This window comes from Somniosus microcephalus, chromosome 32 (assembly GCF_052327205.1).
Source record: "Somniosus microcephalus isolate GS21.2 chromosome 32, FLI_Smic_1.0, whole genome shotgun sequence".
Lineage (NCBI taxonomy): Eukaryota > Metazoa > Chordata > Chondrichthyes > Squaliformes > Somniosidae > Somniosus > Somniosus microcephalus.
In genome coordinates, this window is record NC_141018.1 from 36586510 (window position 1) to 36604627 (window position 18118).

General features: G+C 52.2%; 1 protein-coding gene across 1 annotated transcript in view; it reads right to left on the bottom strand.

Annotated features, from left to right (window-relative positions):
• Positions 1-18118, bottom strand: part of iqgap1 (IQ motif containing GTPase activating protein 1) — an 83068-nt gene that overhangs the window by 16944 nt on the left and 48006 nt on the right. Inside the window, exons 23-29 of the mRNA XM_085972434.1 lie at positions 17280-17443; positions 15465-15689; positions 9164-9304; positions 7912-7996; positions 6150-6385; positions 4879-5011; positions 3454-3556 (exon numbers count right to left, since the gene is read on the bottom strand). Of these exons, the coding sequence (XP_085828560.1) occupies positions 3454-3556; positions 4879-5011; positions 6150-6385; positions 7912-7996; positions 9164-9304; positions 15465-15689; positions 17280-17443 (1087 nt within the window). The remainder of the gene's footprint in view (positions 1-3453; positions 3557-4878; positions 5012-6149; positions 6386-7911; positions 7997-9163; positions 9305-15464; positions 15690-17279; positions 17444-18118) is intronic.

Below are 18118 nucleotides of genomic sequence, written 5' to 3' on the forward strand. Positions count from 1 at the left end.
GATAGACAGGGAAGCACTCAGCCTGGTATGGGGAGTGAAGAAATTCAACCATTACCTACACGGACAAAAATTTACCTTGCTGACTGACCATCAACCCCTCACCTCCATATTCAACCCTAAGAAAGGTGTCCCCATTATGACGGCACAAAGACTACAGAGGTGGTCCCTTTTTCTAGGGGCACACCAATACAACATTGAATACAAAGGGTCAAAACAGCATGGGAATGCTGACGGTTTATCACGCCTGCCGTTGCCAACGATAGAAGAGGCACCTACAGTAGACCCAGTAGAGATATTCCACTCTACCATAGTGGAATGTCTACCGGTGACAAATTCTGCCATTGAAAGGGAGACCAGAAATGACCCTACTCTCTCACGGGTCTACGATTTAACAATGAAGGGATGGCCAGCATTCTCGCAAAGAGGAGAACAGCTGTCAGTGTGCCGAGGAACCTTGATGTGTGGATCCAGAGTGGTGATTCCACCCAAACTCCAGGATAAAGTGCTAAAGGAGCTTCACGAGGGGCATCTGGGTGGAGTGAAAATGAAGAACCTAGCTAGGGCGTTTGTATGGTGGCCAGGTATCGATGGAGACATCGAAGACATGACCAAGAGCTGCCTAGGATGCCAGAAGGTCCAAAATGCTCCGCCACAGGCCCCTCTACATCCATGGGAGTGGCCCTCATCTCCCTGGCAAAGGGTGCACATCGACTTTGCTGGTCCATTTATGGACTCCATGTTCTTAATCGCAGTTGATGCACACTCCAAGTGGCCGGAGGTAATAAAGATGTCCTCCACCACCACGGAAAAAACCATCACAGTATTAAGGACCATATTTGCCAGGAATGGGCTGCCGGAACAGATATGTTCTGATAATGGACCGCAATTTGTGTCCGAAGAATTCAGAAAGTTCTTAAAGAACAATGGGGTAAAGCACTACACGTCCGCCCCATACCATCCCGCCACCAATGGATTGGCTGAAAGGTTTGTCCAGACCTTTAAGAAGGCCATCAAGGCCATGGGTAATGAAGACATAAAACTTCAGCACAAGGTGGATAACTTCTTATTTGCATATAGGAATGCAACACATATGGTTACAAACCAAACTCCCGCCATGATGTTCTACAATAGAAACCTAAGATGCCGGCTGGATTTGGTCAAGCCCAACATCCGAAGGGACGTGGAGAACCGGCAGTTTCAGGGCATGAATCAAAGGCCAACTAGGGCCTTCCAGATAGGCCAACCGGTTTTGGCCCGGGACTACCGTACCGAGAAATGGCAGCCTGGAACTATCTGCACACGACTAGGACCACTGATGTATACCGTGGACATCGGAGAAAGCATAATAAGGCGCCATGCTGACCAAATCATCAAGTCATCCGAAAAGGGACAACCTACACCACCACGCTATACATCTAATGATGAAGTAGAGATACCCATATCTACCTCCGATCCGGTGATACTGGAACCCGATGAACCCGACACTGGCCTTCAAGCCGAATCAGCCTTGCCAGAAGAACCTACTACACCACCAGAAACTACTACACCCCCGAGGCGTTATCCGGACCGAGTCAGGAAGCCTCCTGAGAGACTAACTTAGAATTAATTAATACAGCAATGTATATTATTTTGCATATAACATGTAATTAATAATTACTTAAAATATGATGTACTAGTTAGCTAGAAGGGGAGGAATTGTGGTGTATGTGCCTTTAAGAGCCCCAGGTGTGCGTAATGCCGGTAATTGCCACTTGGGCTATATAAGCCTGTGTATTGTGTATATCCTTTAGAAACCCCCCCCCAGACTTGCTTAGTAAATACCTATGAACCAACTCCTGTCTTCAGTGTCTTTATCTACACACGGACACTACATCGATAGACTCTGGAACAGTACCCATGGATTGGAGGGTAGCTAATGTTACCCCACTATTCAAAAAAGGTGGTAGAGAAAAAGCGGGGAATTATAGACCAGTAAGCCTGACATCGGTAGTGGGGAAAATGCTAGAGTCTCTTATAAAAGATGCAATAGCAGAGCACTTGGAAAGCAGTGACAGGATCGGACAAAGTCAACATGGATGTACAAAAGGTAAATCATGCTTGACTGATCTACTGGAATTTTTTGAGGATGTAACTGGTAAAATAGATAAAGGAGAACCAGTGGATGTGGTGTATTTGGACTTTCAGAAGGCTTTCGATAAGGTCTCGCATAAGAGATTAGCGTGCAAAATTAAGGCACATGGGATTGGGGGCAAGGTATTGACTTGGATAGAGAACTGGTTGGCGGACAGAAAACAAAGAGTTGGAATAAACAGGTTGTTTCCCGAGTGGCAGGCAGTGACTAGTGCGGTACCGCAAGGATCGGTCCTTGGACCCCAGCTGTTCACAATATATATTAATGATCTGGACGAGGGAATTGGATGTAATACCTCCAAATTTGCAGACGACACAAAGCTGGGTGGGAGGGTAAGCTGTGAGGAGGATGTCGTGAAACTCCAGCACGATTTGGACAGGTTGGGTGATTGGGCAGAAAAATGGCAAATGCACTATAATGTGGATAAATGTGAGGTTATCCACTTTGGTGGCAAAAACAGGAAGGCAGATTATTTGAATGGCAATAGATTGGGAGAAGGGGAAATGCAGAGAGACCTGGGTGTTCTTGTGCACCAGTCGCTGAAGGTAAGCATGCAGGTGCAGCAGGCGGTTAAGAAGGCAAATGGTATGTTGGCCTTCGTAGCAAGAGGGTTCGAGTACAGGAACAAGGATGTCTTGCTACAGTTGTACAGGGCCTTGGTGAGACCGCACCTTGAGTACTGTGTGCAGTTTTGGTCGCCTTATCTGAGGAAGGACGTTCTTGCCATGGAAGGAGTGCAGCGAAGATTCACCAGGCTGATACCTGGGATGGCAGGAATGACGTAGGAGGAGAGATTGTGTCGATTGGGCTTATACTCACTGGAGTTTAGAAGATTGAGAGGGGATCTCATCGAAACCTATAAAATTCTGTCAGGCCTGGACAGACTAGATGCAGGAAGGATGTTTCTGATGGCCGGGGAGTCTAGAACCAGGGGTCATAGTCTAAGGATAAGGGGTAAGCCATTTAGGACTGAAATCAGGAGGAATTTCTTCACCCAGAGAGTGGTGAACCTGTGGAATTCTCTGCCACAGAGGGCGGTGGAGGCCAGTTCATTAAAAATATTCAAGAAAGAGTTGGATATATTTCTTAAGGCTAAAGGGATCAAGGGATATGGGGAGAAGGCAGGGACAGGGTACTGAACTTGGATGATCAGCCATGATCTCATTAAATGGCGGAGCAGGCTCGAGGGGCCGAATGGCCTACTCCTGCTCCTATGTTTCTATGAGTCCACGAGAGAGCGCGTCAAACAACTTATATTTATCTAGCGCTTTTAACGTAGTAAAACGTCCCAAGGGGCGAGGGGGGGCGACGCTGGTACTTGCCGATCAGAGACTCGATGGTTGGCACCTCGCCGAGGTCCTCCAGCAGCTCGTGAATGGGGTCGTTGTGCTCCGGAGCGATGGCGTCTTGGTGATCCAGGAAAAGCTGCGATTGAGAGAAAACAACCAATCAGAGAGAGCGACTGCAGACCTTGAAACATGATGCAGACTCCCCCCACCCCACCTCACCCCACCCCTCGTCGTGTTACTCAAAGGGACAGGATGCGAACTCGCCCGACCGCAGCATTCAACTGTTGTCACTGCCAGCGGGTGCAAACATTCCAGGTGTTGGCTGTGACTCAATGAATAGCACTCTCTCTCTCCTCTGAGTCAGAAGGTCGTGGATTCAAGACCCACTCCAGAGACCTTAGCACAAAAAGCTAGGCTGACACTCCCAGTGCAGTGCTGAGGGAGCGCCTGTCAGAGGGGCAGTACTGAGGGAGTGCCGCACTGTCAGAGGACTCGTCTTTCGGATGAAACATTAAACTGAGCCCCATCTGCTCTCTCTGGTGGATGTAAAAGATCCCACGGCCACTATTTTGAAGAAGAGCAGGGGAGTTCTCCCCGCTGTCCTGGGCCCAATATTTATCCCTCAATCAACATCACTAAAACAGATTATCACAATTGCTGTTTGTGGGAGCTTGCTATGCACAAATTGGCTGCCGCGTTTCCTACATTACAACAGTGACCACACTTCAAAAGTACTTCATTGGCTGTAAAGAGCTTTGGGGCGTCCTGAGGTTGTGAAAGGCGCGATATGTGGTTAGTTCAATGCTTTCTGAAGCCAATGAGTTGTTTAAACAAACTAGGATACGGGCAATAAATAGGAGCCTTGCAAACATCACCCACACCCAGAGAACAAATATAACAATCGCTCTGTCCACATACAACCCCCGTTTGGAACGAGAGGATCGAGGATTGTTCTGGGTGTTTTGTCACAGTCGAAATGGACACAGGTATGAAAAGCTCACACAAGCCACACTCAACTGGTGCTCCCAGAGACAGGTGTCACGACAGATTCTGCCTGGTGCAATCCTGCCCCCTCCCACCACCCCCCCCACCCCGAGCATGAGTGGGTGCTGACTCCACGGGGCGCTGGCTCCAGAGTCCTGGCTCTGCGGGGCGCTGGCTCCCGAGTCCTGGAACTGCAGGGCACTGACTCCCGAGTCCTGGCTCCGCGGGGCACTGGCTCCCAAGTCCTGGCTCCGCGGGGCACTGGCTCCCAAGTCCTGGCTCCGCGGGGCACTGGCTCCAGAGTCCTGGCTCCGCGGGGCAATGGCTCCCGAGTCCTGACTCCGCGGGGCAATGGCTCCCGAGTCCTGACTCCGCGGGGCACTGGCTCCAGAGTCCTGACTCCGCGGAGCGCTGGGGCGCTGACTCCTGAATCCACAGGGCGCTGACTCCTGACTCCGTGGGGTGCTGACTCACCGTGTGAGTGTTGATGATCTCGCTGATGGAGATGTAGATCACCGGCTTTGTCAGGGTGACCAGGTCTGAGTATTCATCGATGTTAAACCGGTCCTCGAGCTCAGGAACCTCACACGCAGATTGGAAGAACCGCCTGGAGAGATAGGGAGAGAGTGTGAGAGGGGAAGAGTGTGTGAGGAAGAGAGAGAGCGAGCGCAAGGGCGAGGGCGGGAGAGGGGCGAGGGCGGAAGAGGGGCGAGGGCGGAAGAGGGGCGAGGGCGGAAGAGAGGGAGAGAGAGAGAGATTGAGAGAATACTCATTTAAAACTAGGATGACAAGATTTCCCCGTACAGATGACCCTGTGCTGGCTTCATGTTTCGACAAACAGGAGACGGAAGCTCTTATTTAACAACGATGACGAGTATCTCTCCCCCAAGGTGCTCGAGTTTAAATGCCTCACCAATTGTGGGCCCAAGTGACACAGGTCAGGGGCCCCAATGCTGCTGGTCTGGTCTGCGCGGAGGTAGCGGATCCCAGCTGGGGTAACGGTAGGGGGCTGCAATTTGCCTCAGTGCCCTGGGTTGCTTGGGGGGGGGGGGGGGGGGCGGTGGGGGGAAGGGGAATAAAAACCAGCCAGGGTCCCTGCTCCTATCCAGGGGAGCCCATGGGAACAGCAGAGGCCGTTCAGCCCCTCGGGCCTGTTCTGCCCTTCAATGAGATCATGGCTGATCTGCGACCTAACTCCATCCGCCTGCCTTTGCTCCGTATCTCTTGATAACCTCACCCAACAAAAATCCATCGATCTCAGTCTTTTGGTCACCTGTCCTAATACCTCCTTCTGTGGCTCGGTGTTGAATGTTGTCCGATTTATGTTCCTGTGAAGCGCCTTGGGACGTTTTATTAGGTTAAAGGCGCTGTATAAATACAAGTTGTTGCTGTTGAATATTTAGTTATTGATGCAAAAATGCGCAAAATGACAACAGACACTATGATCCAAACGGGAAATTGATCTTCACACGTGAAGATTGGTGCATCGGGCGAGGGACTGGGGGTGGGGGGTTTGTATCTGGAACCCGCACTGCGGTGAGAGGCTGGAGACTTCAGTGGGGGAGGGGAGGACATCGCAGACGAGAGTCAGAGCGAGCGCGCGCGCGAGAGAGAGAGAGAGAGAGAGCGGGGGAGAGAGAGAGAGAGCAGGAGAGACAGACAGAGAGAGCGGGCGAGAGACAGACAGAGAGAGCGCGGGAGAGACAGAGAGAGCGGGAGAGACAGAGAGAGAGCGAGCAATTTACCTGAACTTCTGGTGGGCCTGCGACAGGTATTCGTTTATCGAGCCAAGGTGGCAGTTCTCCTTGTCGAACATTTTATTGGAGGCGGCGTGCTGTAACACTTTGGCGATGGAGCCCAGGTTCCTCCTCTGATCCGTGGTCAGACCCCCGCCACCAGCCGAGATGTCGATGATGTCGAAAGCGTCGGGAGCCACGATGGCGGGGTTCATGTAGCGATAGTACAGCAGGTTCCCGATAATCTGAAATCACCAACACGCACATCACAAAAAAAAACACCTTCGAAGTACGGGCACCCCCCTCCCGCTCAAAACCCCCGGGGGCGACTTTACAAGAATCGGAATGGGCTTCACACCTCAAAATAATTCCTTACACGAGTGAAAGTACACACGAGCGATCGGAGATAGTGTAAACAAGGAGGGGGAGAGAGTTTACACACGGGTTGATTCAGGACAAATGTCAGTCACACAGAGATTCACCTCAGGAGAAAGCAGCATTAAAACCCAGGCCTCTGAAGGTAGGAAATGAAGGATTTTTATTCCCCCGCTGCCCGGAAATAATCAGCTCAGTTCGTCGAACAGGAAGGAAAGAAGAGAAATCGAAAGCCTTAAAACAGAAGAGAGAAGAGAAGCAGGATTGAAACAAAGTTATTAAAAGCTGGAAAAATATCAGATTTACCTCACGATGGCTGATTGGATTTGGAGCCTTAGTGGTTAGGCCCCAAAGATGGAGGGAGGGCGGCCATTTTGCAAAGCCCATTGACATTTAAAGGTAATTGGATCTATTCCAGCTGGACAACAGCCAGCTGAGCTCAGAAGAGAAGGAACTCCTGGCAAGAGTTTCACATCATTTAAGCGCCAGTGCTTAAAATCATAGAATCTTACAGCACAGAAGGAGACCATTCGGCCCATCGGGCCTGCTGCTGGCTCTTTGAAAGAACTCTCCAATTTAGTCAGCAGTCCCCAAAAATCCCCCAGAATCGCTCTGCAGCCATTTGCTCATTTTGACTTTCCCTCCATGGCTGCAGGCTTATTTCCTGGGTGACCGTTCCGCAGGCACCAGCTGCCCTCCGGTACCTCCTGCAAATGACCATGTGTGAGCTGAGATGGTGAGCGTCGGCGAGATAGTCGACTCTGGTGAGCATCACAGCTGAGTCCTTGTCATTCCTCACCCGACAACCCACAATTTCCAGCAGAGGTCGCTGGGTAGCCATCAGGAGCAGGAACCCTCTCCCTCCCTCGCCCAGGAGCAATGTCAATGGTAGCATCTCTAGGAACAGGAGGAGGCCATTCAGCCCCTCCAGCCTGTTCCGCCATTCAATTAGATCATGGCTGATCTGTGCCTCAACTCCATAACCCTCGAGACCCATACCCAACAAAAATCTATCACTCTCAGCCTTGAAAGCTCCAATTGACCCCCGGCCTCAACAGCTTTGTGGGGGAGAGTTCCAGATTTCCACTCCCCTTTGTGTGAAGAAGTGCTTCCTGACATCACCCCTGAACGGCCTGGCTCCAAATACTCCACTCCAGCCAAGATCAGTTAATGCAGAACAAACCGGGGTTCAAATCTGGGACTTCCTTGTTCAGTGTCGCACAGTCGCACACTGGGCTGTAAGGTGACCCGTGTAACATAATCCTGGCGAAGCCCAGTCTGAAAGGGCTCGAGAGTTTGAACAGCAGCAGAAACCGGCAGGAGAGTTAAGGTTTTTGGCAGCTGTCGATTCCGCTGCCTTTAGTGAAAGAGGAACCCACATGACCTGAGCCCCTACCTTCATCAACTCATCATCCGTGGCATCAGGAAACTTCTCGTGCAGCGAGTCCTTCAGCACTTTGGCAATGATTCTCATACCGTACCTGCCGGGGGGGCGAGACAGAGAAACTGGTGAATCACACGGTGAGCACAGTTCTAACTGTGTCCGATACTGTGTGGCATCATCACTGGGAGTCCAGCAACGTCCCCTCGAAGCTGCGAGGCCGCGTTAAACGTTAAATTTCGCGCATGGGCCGCCCTCCCAAATAAAACTTAGGGGGAACATTGGAGTCCAGTCAAGAGCAAGAGTCAGTGAGAGAAATCTTCCTACTGTGGCCACGTGGGGCGTGGAAAACGTAATTGTGTTGTGTTTGGAGAGAGCATTCAGAGCTGGTGCTGGCGAGTACTGGTGATTGCAGGTCTGTCACTCGGGCTGAATTATTAGCAGCACACGAGAAATATATGTCAGAATATTGGGTTAAATGTGAATTCCGTGTACTTGGTGCCAACGAGCTGAATAAGCCCCATGACAAGACCTCTTGGACTGGACACAGCAGACAAATGCTCCACCTCTCAGTAGGCGTGTACTTGGCGGGGACCCGCTTAATGTTTATACAGAACTTCCTATAGAGTATAAATTGGTGGGTTCATGATAGGGGAGAGTATACACGGGCTGTGGGAGGAGATTAAATGGGTGGGTAGAGTCTGTGATAGGGGAGAGTGTACACGGGCTGTGGGAGGAGATTAAATGGGTGGGTAGAGTCCATGATAGTGGAGAGTGTACATGGGCTGTGGGAGGAGATTCAATGGGTGGGTAGAGTCCATGATAGGGGAGAGTGTACACGGGCTGTGGGAGGAGATTAAATGGGTGGGTAGAGTCCATGATAGTGGAGAGTGTACATGGGCTGTGGGAGGAGATTCAATGGGTGGGTAGAGTCCATGATAGGGGAGAGTGTACATGGGCTGTGGGAGGAGATTAAATGGGTGGGTAGAGTCCGTGATAGGGGAGAGTGTACAGGGGCTGTGGGAGGAGATTAAATGGGTGGGTAGAGTCTGTGATAGGGGAGAGTGTACAGGGGCTGTGGGAGGAGATTAAATGGGTGGGTAGAGTCCATGATAGGGGAGAGTGTACATGGTCTGTGGGAGGAGATTAAATGGGTGGGTAGAGTCCATAGGGGAGAGTGTACATGGTCTGTGGGAGGAGATTAAATGGGTGGGTAGAGTCTGTGATAGGGGAGAGTGTACACGGTCTGTGGAACACAAGCACTTACGGGATTTTATCCACTGATATAACAATGGCCGACAGGAATTTGTCAGTCACAGTCCTCATGTTCTTGATGGACGCATCAAGCCTCTGTTTGACCTCCTCATGACTCAGTGCCTGGCCTGGTGTTACATCGTAGGGGAGTTTACTGAAAATAGACATTTAAAGATATGAAATGTTAGTCAGATGACCAAAGGGATGCTCGTTACCCGCGATATCAGTCAGATAATCCACACATCTCGGAAACCCTTCCATTTCTCCGGTATCGAGATGTGTAAAAGCAAGGAGGAGGTGTGGTAAACCACTGTTTGTATTCCACTGTGTACATGCCTGTACATGTCTCGGCTGACTCCTCCCACGAGTCCAGGTATAAAGGTGACTACTCCACAGTCCCTCTGTATTCTGGACCGGTCGACCACTCGAGGCACACCTTCATTCTCTTGTTAATAAAAGCCTGTTAATTACTCGCTTAATCTCAGTCTTTTGAGTTATTGATAGCGCATCAATTTTATTAACAAGATTTTTATAATGGAGAAGATCCTCACACCAGCATGCCTGGACTTAGATCATCGGGAGGCGGACTCATCCACCAAGTTTACTCACTGGCTTAGGTGTTTTGAAACATTTCTGATCGCCTCCGCTGAAACGGTCAAATCGGACGAGGACAAACTGGATGTCCTGACCTCCAAAGTGAACCACCGAGTGTACTCGGTCATCCAGGACGCGACCTCGTACGCGGATGCTATCAAGCTCCTCAAGGACCAGTACACGTGCCCAGTGAACGAGGTGTACACTAGGCACCTCCTGGGGAGTCGTAAACAACAACCTGGGGAATCGACCGAGGAATACCTTCAGGCACTGTCTGTGCTTGGCCGGGCCTGTGGTTGTAAGGATGTAAAGGCCGTCGTGTACACAGAGGAACTTATCCGGGACGCTTTTGTAGCGGGCCACAGGTCCAATTACACCCGACAACGGCTGTTGGAGCAGAGTGACCTTGATCTCAACAAGGCCTCTGAACTCGCACTATCATTGGACGCAGCCTACCGGGGCATGGACGCCTACTCCTCTGCACCGTGGACGCCGCGGGGAACGACAGCCTGGGACACGGTAGGACCGTCTCATCGCGCCATGCCACCCCAGCCACGTCCCAGCAACGGCCCAACTACTGCAGCAGTGCCCCAAGGCCAGAAATGCTACTTCTGTGGCCAGGCCAAACACCCCAGAGCGCGCTGCCCGGCGAAAAATGCGATCTGCTCGGGCTGCGGGAAGAAAGGACACTATGCTAGCGTCTGCAGGGCCAAAGCCACCCCGAACCCCAGCAGCGCCGCGTGTGGGCCGTGCGGGCCGCCATCTTGGGCCTCCCCAGCCATGTGCGAACCACCGGAACAGCAGCCATTTTGGACGCCTCCAGCCACATGGGGACCATGGACGCCGCCATCTTGGACGACAGCCTGGACGCAGCAGGCCCCCAACACCGCCTCATCTGATACCCGCAGCGACACACCGACCCCTACGCTGGCCTCCGTTACGCTGGACCAAGCGAGACTGCACCAGCTGGCCCGGTCCACAATGGACATTAAGGTAAATGGTCACGAAACAATCTGCCTTTTTGACTCTGGGAGCACGGAGAGCTTCATCCACCCCGACACGGTGCGGCGTTGCTCTCTCCCAGTCCTGCCTGCGCACCAGCGGATTTCTATGGCCTCCGAGTCCCAGTCGGCGGAAATTGGCGGCTGCTGCGTGGTGACACTCGTAGTAGACGGGACTGTGTACGATAATTTTAAACTTCTGGTCCTGCCCCACCTCTGCGCTGCCGTTCTACTGGGGTTAGATTTTCAGTGCCACCTTAAAAGTGTTACGATGGCGTACGGCGGACCCCTCCCCCCACTCACAGTCCGCAGCCAGCAGCTTCCAAATTGCCCGCCGCGCACCAGGTGCAACCTCTCCACACTCAGAGTCACCCCCCCGCCCGCTGTTTGCTAACCTCACCCCCGACTGTAAGCCCATCGCCACAAAGAGCAGGCGATACAGTGCCGGGGACAGGGTTTTCATTAAAACCGAAGTGGAGCGGCTCCTGAAGGAGGGGATTATTGAGGGCAGCACCAGCCCCTGGCGAGCCCAGGTTGTGGTCGTTAAGACCGGCGAGAAGCAGCGCCTGGTCATCGACTACAGCCAGACAATAAATCGCTACACCCTGCTGGACGCTTACCCACTCCCCCGTATAGCTGATATGGTCAACCAGATCGCGCAGTACCGCGTCTTCTCGACCATTGACCTGAAATCAGCGTACCACCAGCTCCCTATCCGCCCTGAGGACCGCCAGTATACTGCCTTTGAGGCAAACGGCCGCCTCTATCACTTCCTTAGGGTTCCCTTTGGCGTCACCAACGGCGTCTCCGTCTTCCAAAGGGAGATGGACCGGATGGTCGATCAAAATGCGTTGCAGGCCACCTTCCCATATCTGGACAATGTGACCATCTGCGGCCATGACTTGCAGGACCATGACGCAAACCTCGAAAAATTCCTCTGCACCGCCAAACTCCTCAACCTGACGTATAACAAGGAGAAGTGCACATTCCGCACAACCCGCCTCGCCATCCTTGGCTGTGTTGTGGAACGCGGAGTCATCGGTCCCGACCCCGACCGGATGCGTCCCCTTATGGAACTCCCACTGCCCCAAGGCCCTGAAGAGGTGCCTAGGGTTTTTCTCTTATTACGCCCAGTGGGTCCCCTACTATGCGGACAAGGCCCGTCCGCTGATCAAGTCCACCTCTTTTCCCTTGACGGCAGAGGCCCGCTTAGCCTTCCACCGTATCAAGGAAGACATTGCCAAAGCCACCATGCACGCAGTGGACGAATCCATCCCCTTCCAGGTGGAAAGCGACGCGTCCGACTTTGCCCTGGCCGCTACCCTCAATCAGGCGGGGAGACCCGTGGCCTTCTTTTCACGAACCCTCCAGGGCCCGGAGACCAGACACTCCGCCGTTGAGAAGGAGGCCCAGGCTATTGTGGAGGCTGTGCGTCATTGGAGGCACTACCTGGCCGGAAAACGATTTACCCTGCTCACTGACCAGCGTTCAGTTGCGTTTATGTTTAACAACAAGCAGAGGGGCAAAATCAAAAACGACAAGATCTTGAGGTGGAGAATCGAACTTTCCACCTACAATTACGAGATCTTGTACTGGTCCGGGAAGCTCAATGAACCCCCGGATGCTCTATCGCGTGGCACCTGCGCCAGCACGCAGATCGATAGACTGCGGGCCCTCCACAATGACCTCTGCCACCCGGGGGGTCACCAGGTTCTTCCACTTCATCAAGGCCCGCAACCTGCCTTACTCCATTGAGGAGGTCAGGAACTGCCAAGTCTGCGCTGAGTGCAAACCGCACTTTTATAGACCAGACAGGGCTCACCTGATAAAAGCCACTCGCCCCTTCGAGCGCCTGAGCGTTGATTTTAAAGGGCCTCTCCCCTCCTCCGACCGCAACGTGTACTTCCTCAACATTATTGATGAGTACTCCCGTTTCCCGTTCGCCATCCCCTGCCCGGACACGACCAGTGCCACGGTCATTAAATGTCTGAACGACCTCTTCACCCTGTTCGGTTTCCCCAGCTATATTCATAGCGGCCGGGCTCATCGTTCGTGAGCGACGAACTCCGTCAGTACCTGCTAACTAGGGGTATTGCCACAAGCAGGACCACCAGTTACAACCCCCGGGGGAACGGACAGGTGGAAAGAGAGAATGCGACAGTTTGGAAGGCCGCCCTGCTAGCCTTAAAGTCTAGGGGCCTTCCGACCTCCCGCTGGCAGGATGTGCTCCCCGATGCGTTCCACTCTATTCGGTCACTGCTCTGCACTGCCACCAATGCCACCCCTCATGAGAAAATGTTTGTCTTCCCAAGGAAGTCCACATCGGGGACATCGCTACCGCCATGGCTGATGTCCCCAGGGCCGGTCCTACTGAGAAGACACGTGAGGACCCATAAAACAGACTCCCTGGTCGAGAGGGTCGACCTCCTCCACGCCAACCCCCAGTATGCTTACATTGCGTACCCGGACGGGCGGGAGGACACAGTCTCCATACGAGACCTCGCACCCTCGGGGGCCGCAGTAACCCACTACCCACTACCACCCCCCCCACGACCCGATATCCAGCCCCAGCAGACGGCGGGCCTGGGCCCTGCGACCCGCTCGACACCTACGAGGACTACACACCAGTGCCCCAGCCTACGCGGGACTCAACGCCGGAAGCTTCACTACCCCTGCCGTCGCCACGTCGATCACAGCGGCAGACAAGACCTCCGGAGAGACTCCAATACACTAACTTTTAATACACTTCACCCCGCCGGACTCATTTTTAAACAAGGGGTGAATGTGGTAAACCACTGTTTGTATTCCACTGTGTACATGCCTGTACATGTCTCGGCTGGCTCCTCCCACGAGTCCAGGTATAAAGGTGACTGCTCCACAGTCCCTCTGTATTCTGGACCGGTCGACCACTCGAGGCACACCTTCATTCTCTTGTAAATAAAAGCCTGTTAATTACTCGCTTAATCTCAGTCTTTTGAGTTATTGATAGCGCATCAGAAGGTCCCTCAGCTTGGCTCAGCCGGTATCACTCTCGGCGCTGAGGGTGCTGGGTTCAATCCACACTGCGGGATTTGAGCCCATAATCTGGGCTGCCTCGGAGTCCTGCATTGAAGAAGGGGCTGCTCTTCGATGAGGTTCTAAAGGAGGCCTTGCCTGTCTGTTCAGTAAAGAAAAAGGACTTGCATTTCTGTCGCGCCTTTCACAACCTCAGGACGTCCCAAAGCGCTTTACAGCCAATGAAGTACTTTTTGAAGTGTAGTCACTGTTGTAATGTGGGAAACGTGGCAGCCAATTTGTGCACAGCAAGCTCCCACACACAGCACTGTGATAATGACCAGATAATCTGTTTTAGTGATGTTGGTTGAGGGGTAAATACTGGCCCGGGACACTAGGGAGAACTCCCCCTGCTCTTCTTCACAATAGTGCCGTGGGATCTTGGTACGTCCACCTGAGAGGGCTGATGGGATCTCGGTTTAACGTCTCATCCGAAAGAAGGCACCTCCGACAGTGCAGCACTCCCTCAGCACTGCACTGGGCGAATCAGCCTAGATTATGCGCTCAATTCTCTGGAGTGGGACTCAGAGGGGAGTGTGCTGTCACTGGGCCACGGCTGACACGCGGGTGTTAAGGATCCAACGGCATTATTTGAAGAGAGGCAGAGCTTTCTCTCAGTGCCTGTCCTACATTCCTCGCTCGATGAACTTCACAGGAAACAGAGGAACTCCTTGTTCACCTCACTAGTGTCTGTTGCTGTACAGAATAGCTGCCTTCATAACACGTTACTCACTTCAAGAAGGAATTCATTGTGTGAAGTGCTTTGGGGCACTTGGCAGATGTGATCAGTGTTGTATAAACACACATTTCCTTCACTCTCAGCATTGTGCAGTTCTTGTATTTCCTTCATAATCAATCGAATGTGGCCAGCCCAGCTCGGTGCTACATTAGCCGAGGACATGGTGGGACTGGTGTGATCAGCACGAGGCACTACGCACAAGACAATGGCACGCCCACAGGCTGGGGAGCATGGGACTGTTAATCCGCACAGCTCGCTGCCCATTAGCCGAGAGAGAGAGATCGGTACAAACTGGCCATTGGGAATCTGCCCCACCCACCCCGTACGCAGTGGTCCAACAATGGCAGCTGGAGTCAATGCTCATTCCTGGCAGGGCAGACTGGCACCTCCAGAAACACTGGTGAAAAGCATCTCCGCCCCCACCCCCCAACCCAGGGTAGCTATCGCGCCCTCCCCGCCCAACCACACCCGCTACCCTCCCCTTCCCCCCAGGCTCCCCTCTTCCCCCGGCACTGCACTGCACTGCTGCCCAAGTTGGGGGCAGTGCTGGTTGACGTAAGAAAACTACTAGGTACTTGGTCTAAGTGTTAAACAAAGCTTTAATCAACTGTTTTACAACATGGAGGTCTAGTTGTGTCCTTCACTAGTTCCTGTTAAGAATGTCCTGCGCAAGCTGGGCCCGTGCCCGAGTATTTATATTCACCCTGGACAGCGCCACCCGCAGGCCGCTCAGTATTATTTCATAAGTCTTTCTTTCATGAATGACTGATTCATGTCACTGGTAATGGGGGCAAATGATGCATTATCTTCCCCAGAATCGCACTCCTGTAGCACGGGGTCTCTCCAGGTGTGCGGAGCAGCCACAGGGGCGGAAGGTTACAGGTCGGACACGTTGCTGTGTATCGCACGTCGCCCCGCCCCCTTACCTGGCCTCTCCAGTCTGTGACTCCATCTGGTTCACCCAGGCCTTGTAAATATCCACAGGGTCGGTTTTGATGTTCATCGACCGTTCCTCAATGATCTCCTTGACGACGGGCGCCAGGATCTGCCGGAGAGCGTTCTGGCCGCGCGCCCCGCGGTTAAAGCTGACCACCATCTTAATAACCGTGGGGTTCCCCGTGATGATCTCGTGCAGCTGATCCACCTTTGACCTGCGGAAAGCAGAGAACGTGTCAGGGCCAGAGTGGCTGCCCCGAGGACCAACATCTCGTTCACGTACACTGACTCACACCCCCTCACACACACTAACAGACACCCCATGTAAACTCTCCCCATGTCACCGACTCTCCCCACCCATTTAACCTCCTGGGGAAAGGTCTACCTGCTCTGCAATGGCACAAGTACTGGGGAAAGAGGGAGCTGTTCTGTTGGGTCGGGCTTCACTTGAACCATGATGTGGTGTATTTGGATTTCCGAAAGACACTTTGATAAGGTGCCACAAAAAAGGTTACTGCACTAGTTAAGAGCTCATGGTGTTGGGGGTAATATATTAGCATGGATAGAGGATTGGCTAACGAACAGAGTCGGGATAAATGGGTCATTTTCAGGTTGGCAAACTGTAACTAGTGGGGTGCCACAGAGATCAGTGCTGGGGCCTCAACTATTTATAATCTATATTCAGGACTTGGATGAAGGGACCAATTGTACTGTTGTCAAATTTGCTGATAATACAAAGATAGGTGGAAAAGCAAGTTGTGAGGAGGACACAGAGTCTGCAAAGGGACATAGAGCGGTTAAGTGAGGGGGCAAAAATTTGGCAGATGGAGTATAATGTGGTTATTCACTTTGGTAGGAAGAATAGAAACACAAAGTATTATTTAAATGGAGAGAGACTACAGAATGCTGCGGTACAGAGCGATCTGGGTGTCCTCGTACATGAAACACAAAAAGTTAGCATGCAGATACAGCAAGTAATTAGGAAGGCAAATGGAATGTTGGCCTTTATTGCAAGGGGGTGGAGTATAAAAGTAGGGAAGTCTTGCTACACCTGGAGTACTGTGTACAGTTTTGGTCCCCTTATTTAAGGAGGGATATACGTACATTGGAGGCAGTTCAGAGACGGTTCACTAGGTTGATTCCTGAGATGAAGGGGTTGTCTTATGAGGAAAGGTTGAGCAGGCTGGGCCTATACTCACTGGAGTTTAGAAGAATGAGAGGTGATCTTATTGAAACATAAGATTCTGAGGGGGATTGACAGGGTGGATGCTGAGAGGTTGTTTCCCCTCCTGGGGGTATCTAGAACTAGGGGGCACAGTTTCAGAATAAGGGGTCGCCCATTTAAGACGGAGATGAGGAGGAATTTCTTCTCTCAGAGGGTCGTGAATCTTTGGAATTCTCTACCCCAGAGAGCTGTGGAGGCGGAGTCAGTGAATATATTCAAGGCGGAGATAGACAGATATTTGAACTACAGGGGAGTCGAGGCCAAGATCAGATCAGCCATGATCTTAGTGAATGGCGGGGCAGGCTCGAGGGGCCGAATGGCCGACTCCTGCTCCTATTTATGATGTTGTTCTGTCCCTCTATCCTCACATCACAGTTGGCCCCTGACGTTCAGCCTGGACTGAAACACCTCTCCCCAGCAGCACAGGGATTGAGTCGTGTGGAATGTCCGGTCACCTCCATCTGCACCTATCCCCGCAACCTTCAATCCCGTTCCCGAACCAGATATTTATCCAGCTCCTTTTTGAACGGCCGACACGGGGATCGGGGAGCAGTGATGTGGAGATGTGCGCAGGACGTACTTTATCTCTTCCTGTAAGGCTGTCTTGAAGAGTTTCAGCAACAGATATTCCTCTCGCTGGTTCGAGGCGTAGTTATACAGGGTGAAAATGACAGAGTCCATGAACTTGGTCGACTTGTTCTGAGGCATCTGGAAGATGAGCTTGGCCAGGTAGGCGGGGTTAGTCTGCAGGCAAAAGAAAACACTATTTTACACCGTTTCCTACATTCTTTGAACAAAACAATTTATTATGAATTCAATTTATTTTCTCCTCCTCCAGACCAGGGGTGTGAGTTCTACCAGCAGTGAGTTCCGCCAGCAGTGACCAGCGAGGGATTCACACACCATCGACACGGTGGAGGAAAGACATTGTGGAAAATCTCCCAAAGCTCTTCCCGCGCCTTTCACAACCTCAGGACGTCCCAAAGGGTTTCACAGCCAATGAAGTATTTTTTGAAGTGTAGTCACTGCTGCAATGTGGGAAACGCAGCAGACAATTTGCGCACAGCAAGCTCCCACAAACAGCAGTGTGATAATGACCAGATCATCTGTCTTTTAGTGATGTTGGTTGAGGGATAAATATTGGCCCAGGACACCGGGGAGAACTCCCCCTGTTCATCTTCGAAATAGTGCCGTGGGATCTTTTACATCCACCAGAGGGGACAGACGGGGCCTCGGTTTAACGTCTCATCCGAAAGACGGCACCTCCAACATTGCGACGCTCCCTCAGCACTGCACTGGGAGTGTCAGCCTAGATTTTTGTGCTCGAGTCTCTGCAGTGGGGACTTGAACCCACGACCTTCTGATTGAGAGGCGAGGGTGCTACCCACTGGGCCACAGCTGACACTTTCAAAAGGCCCA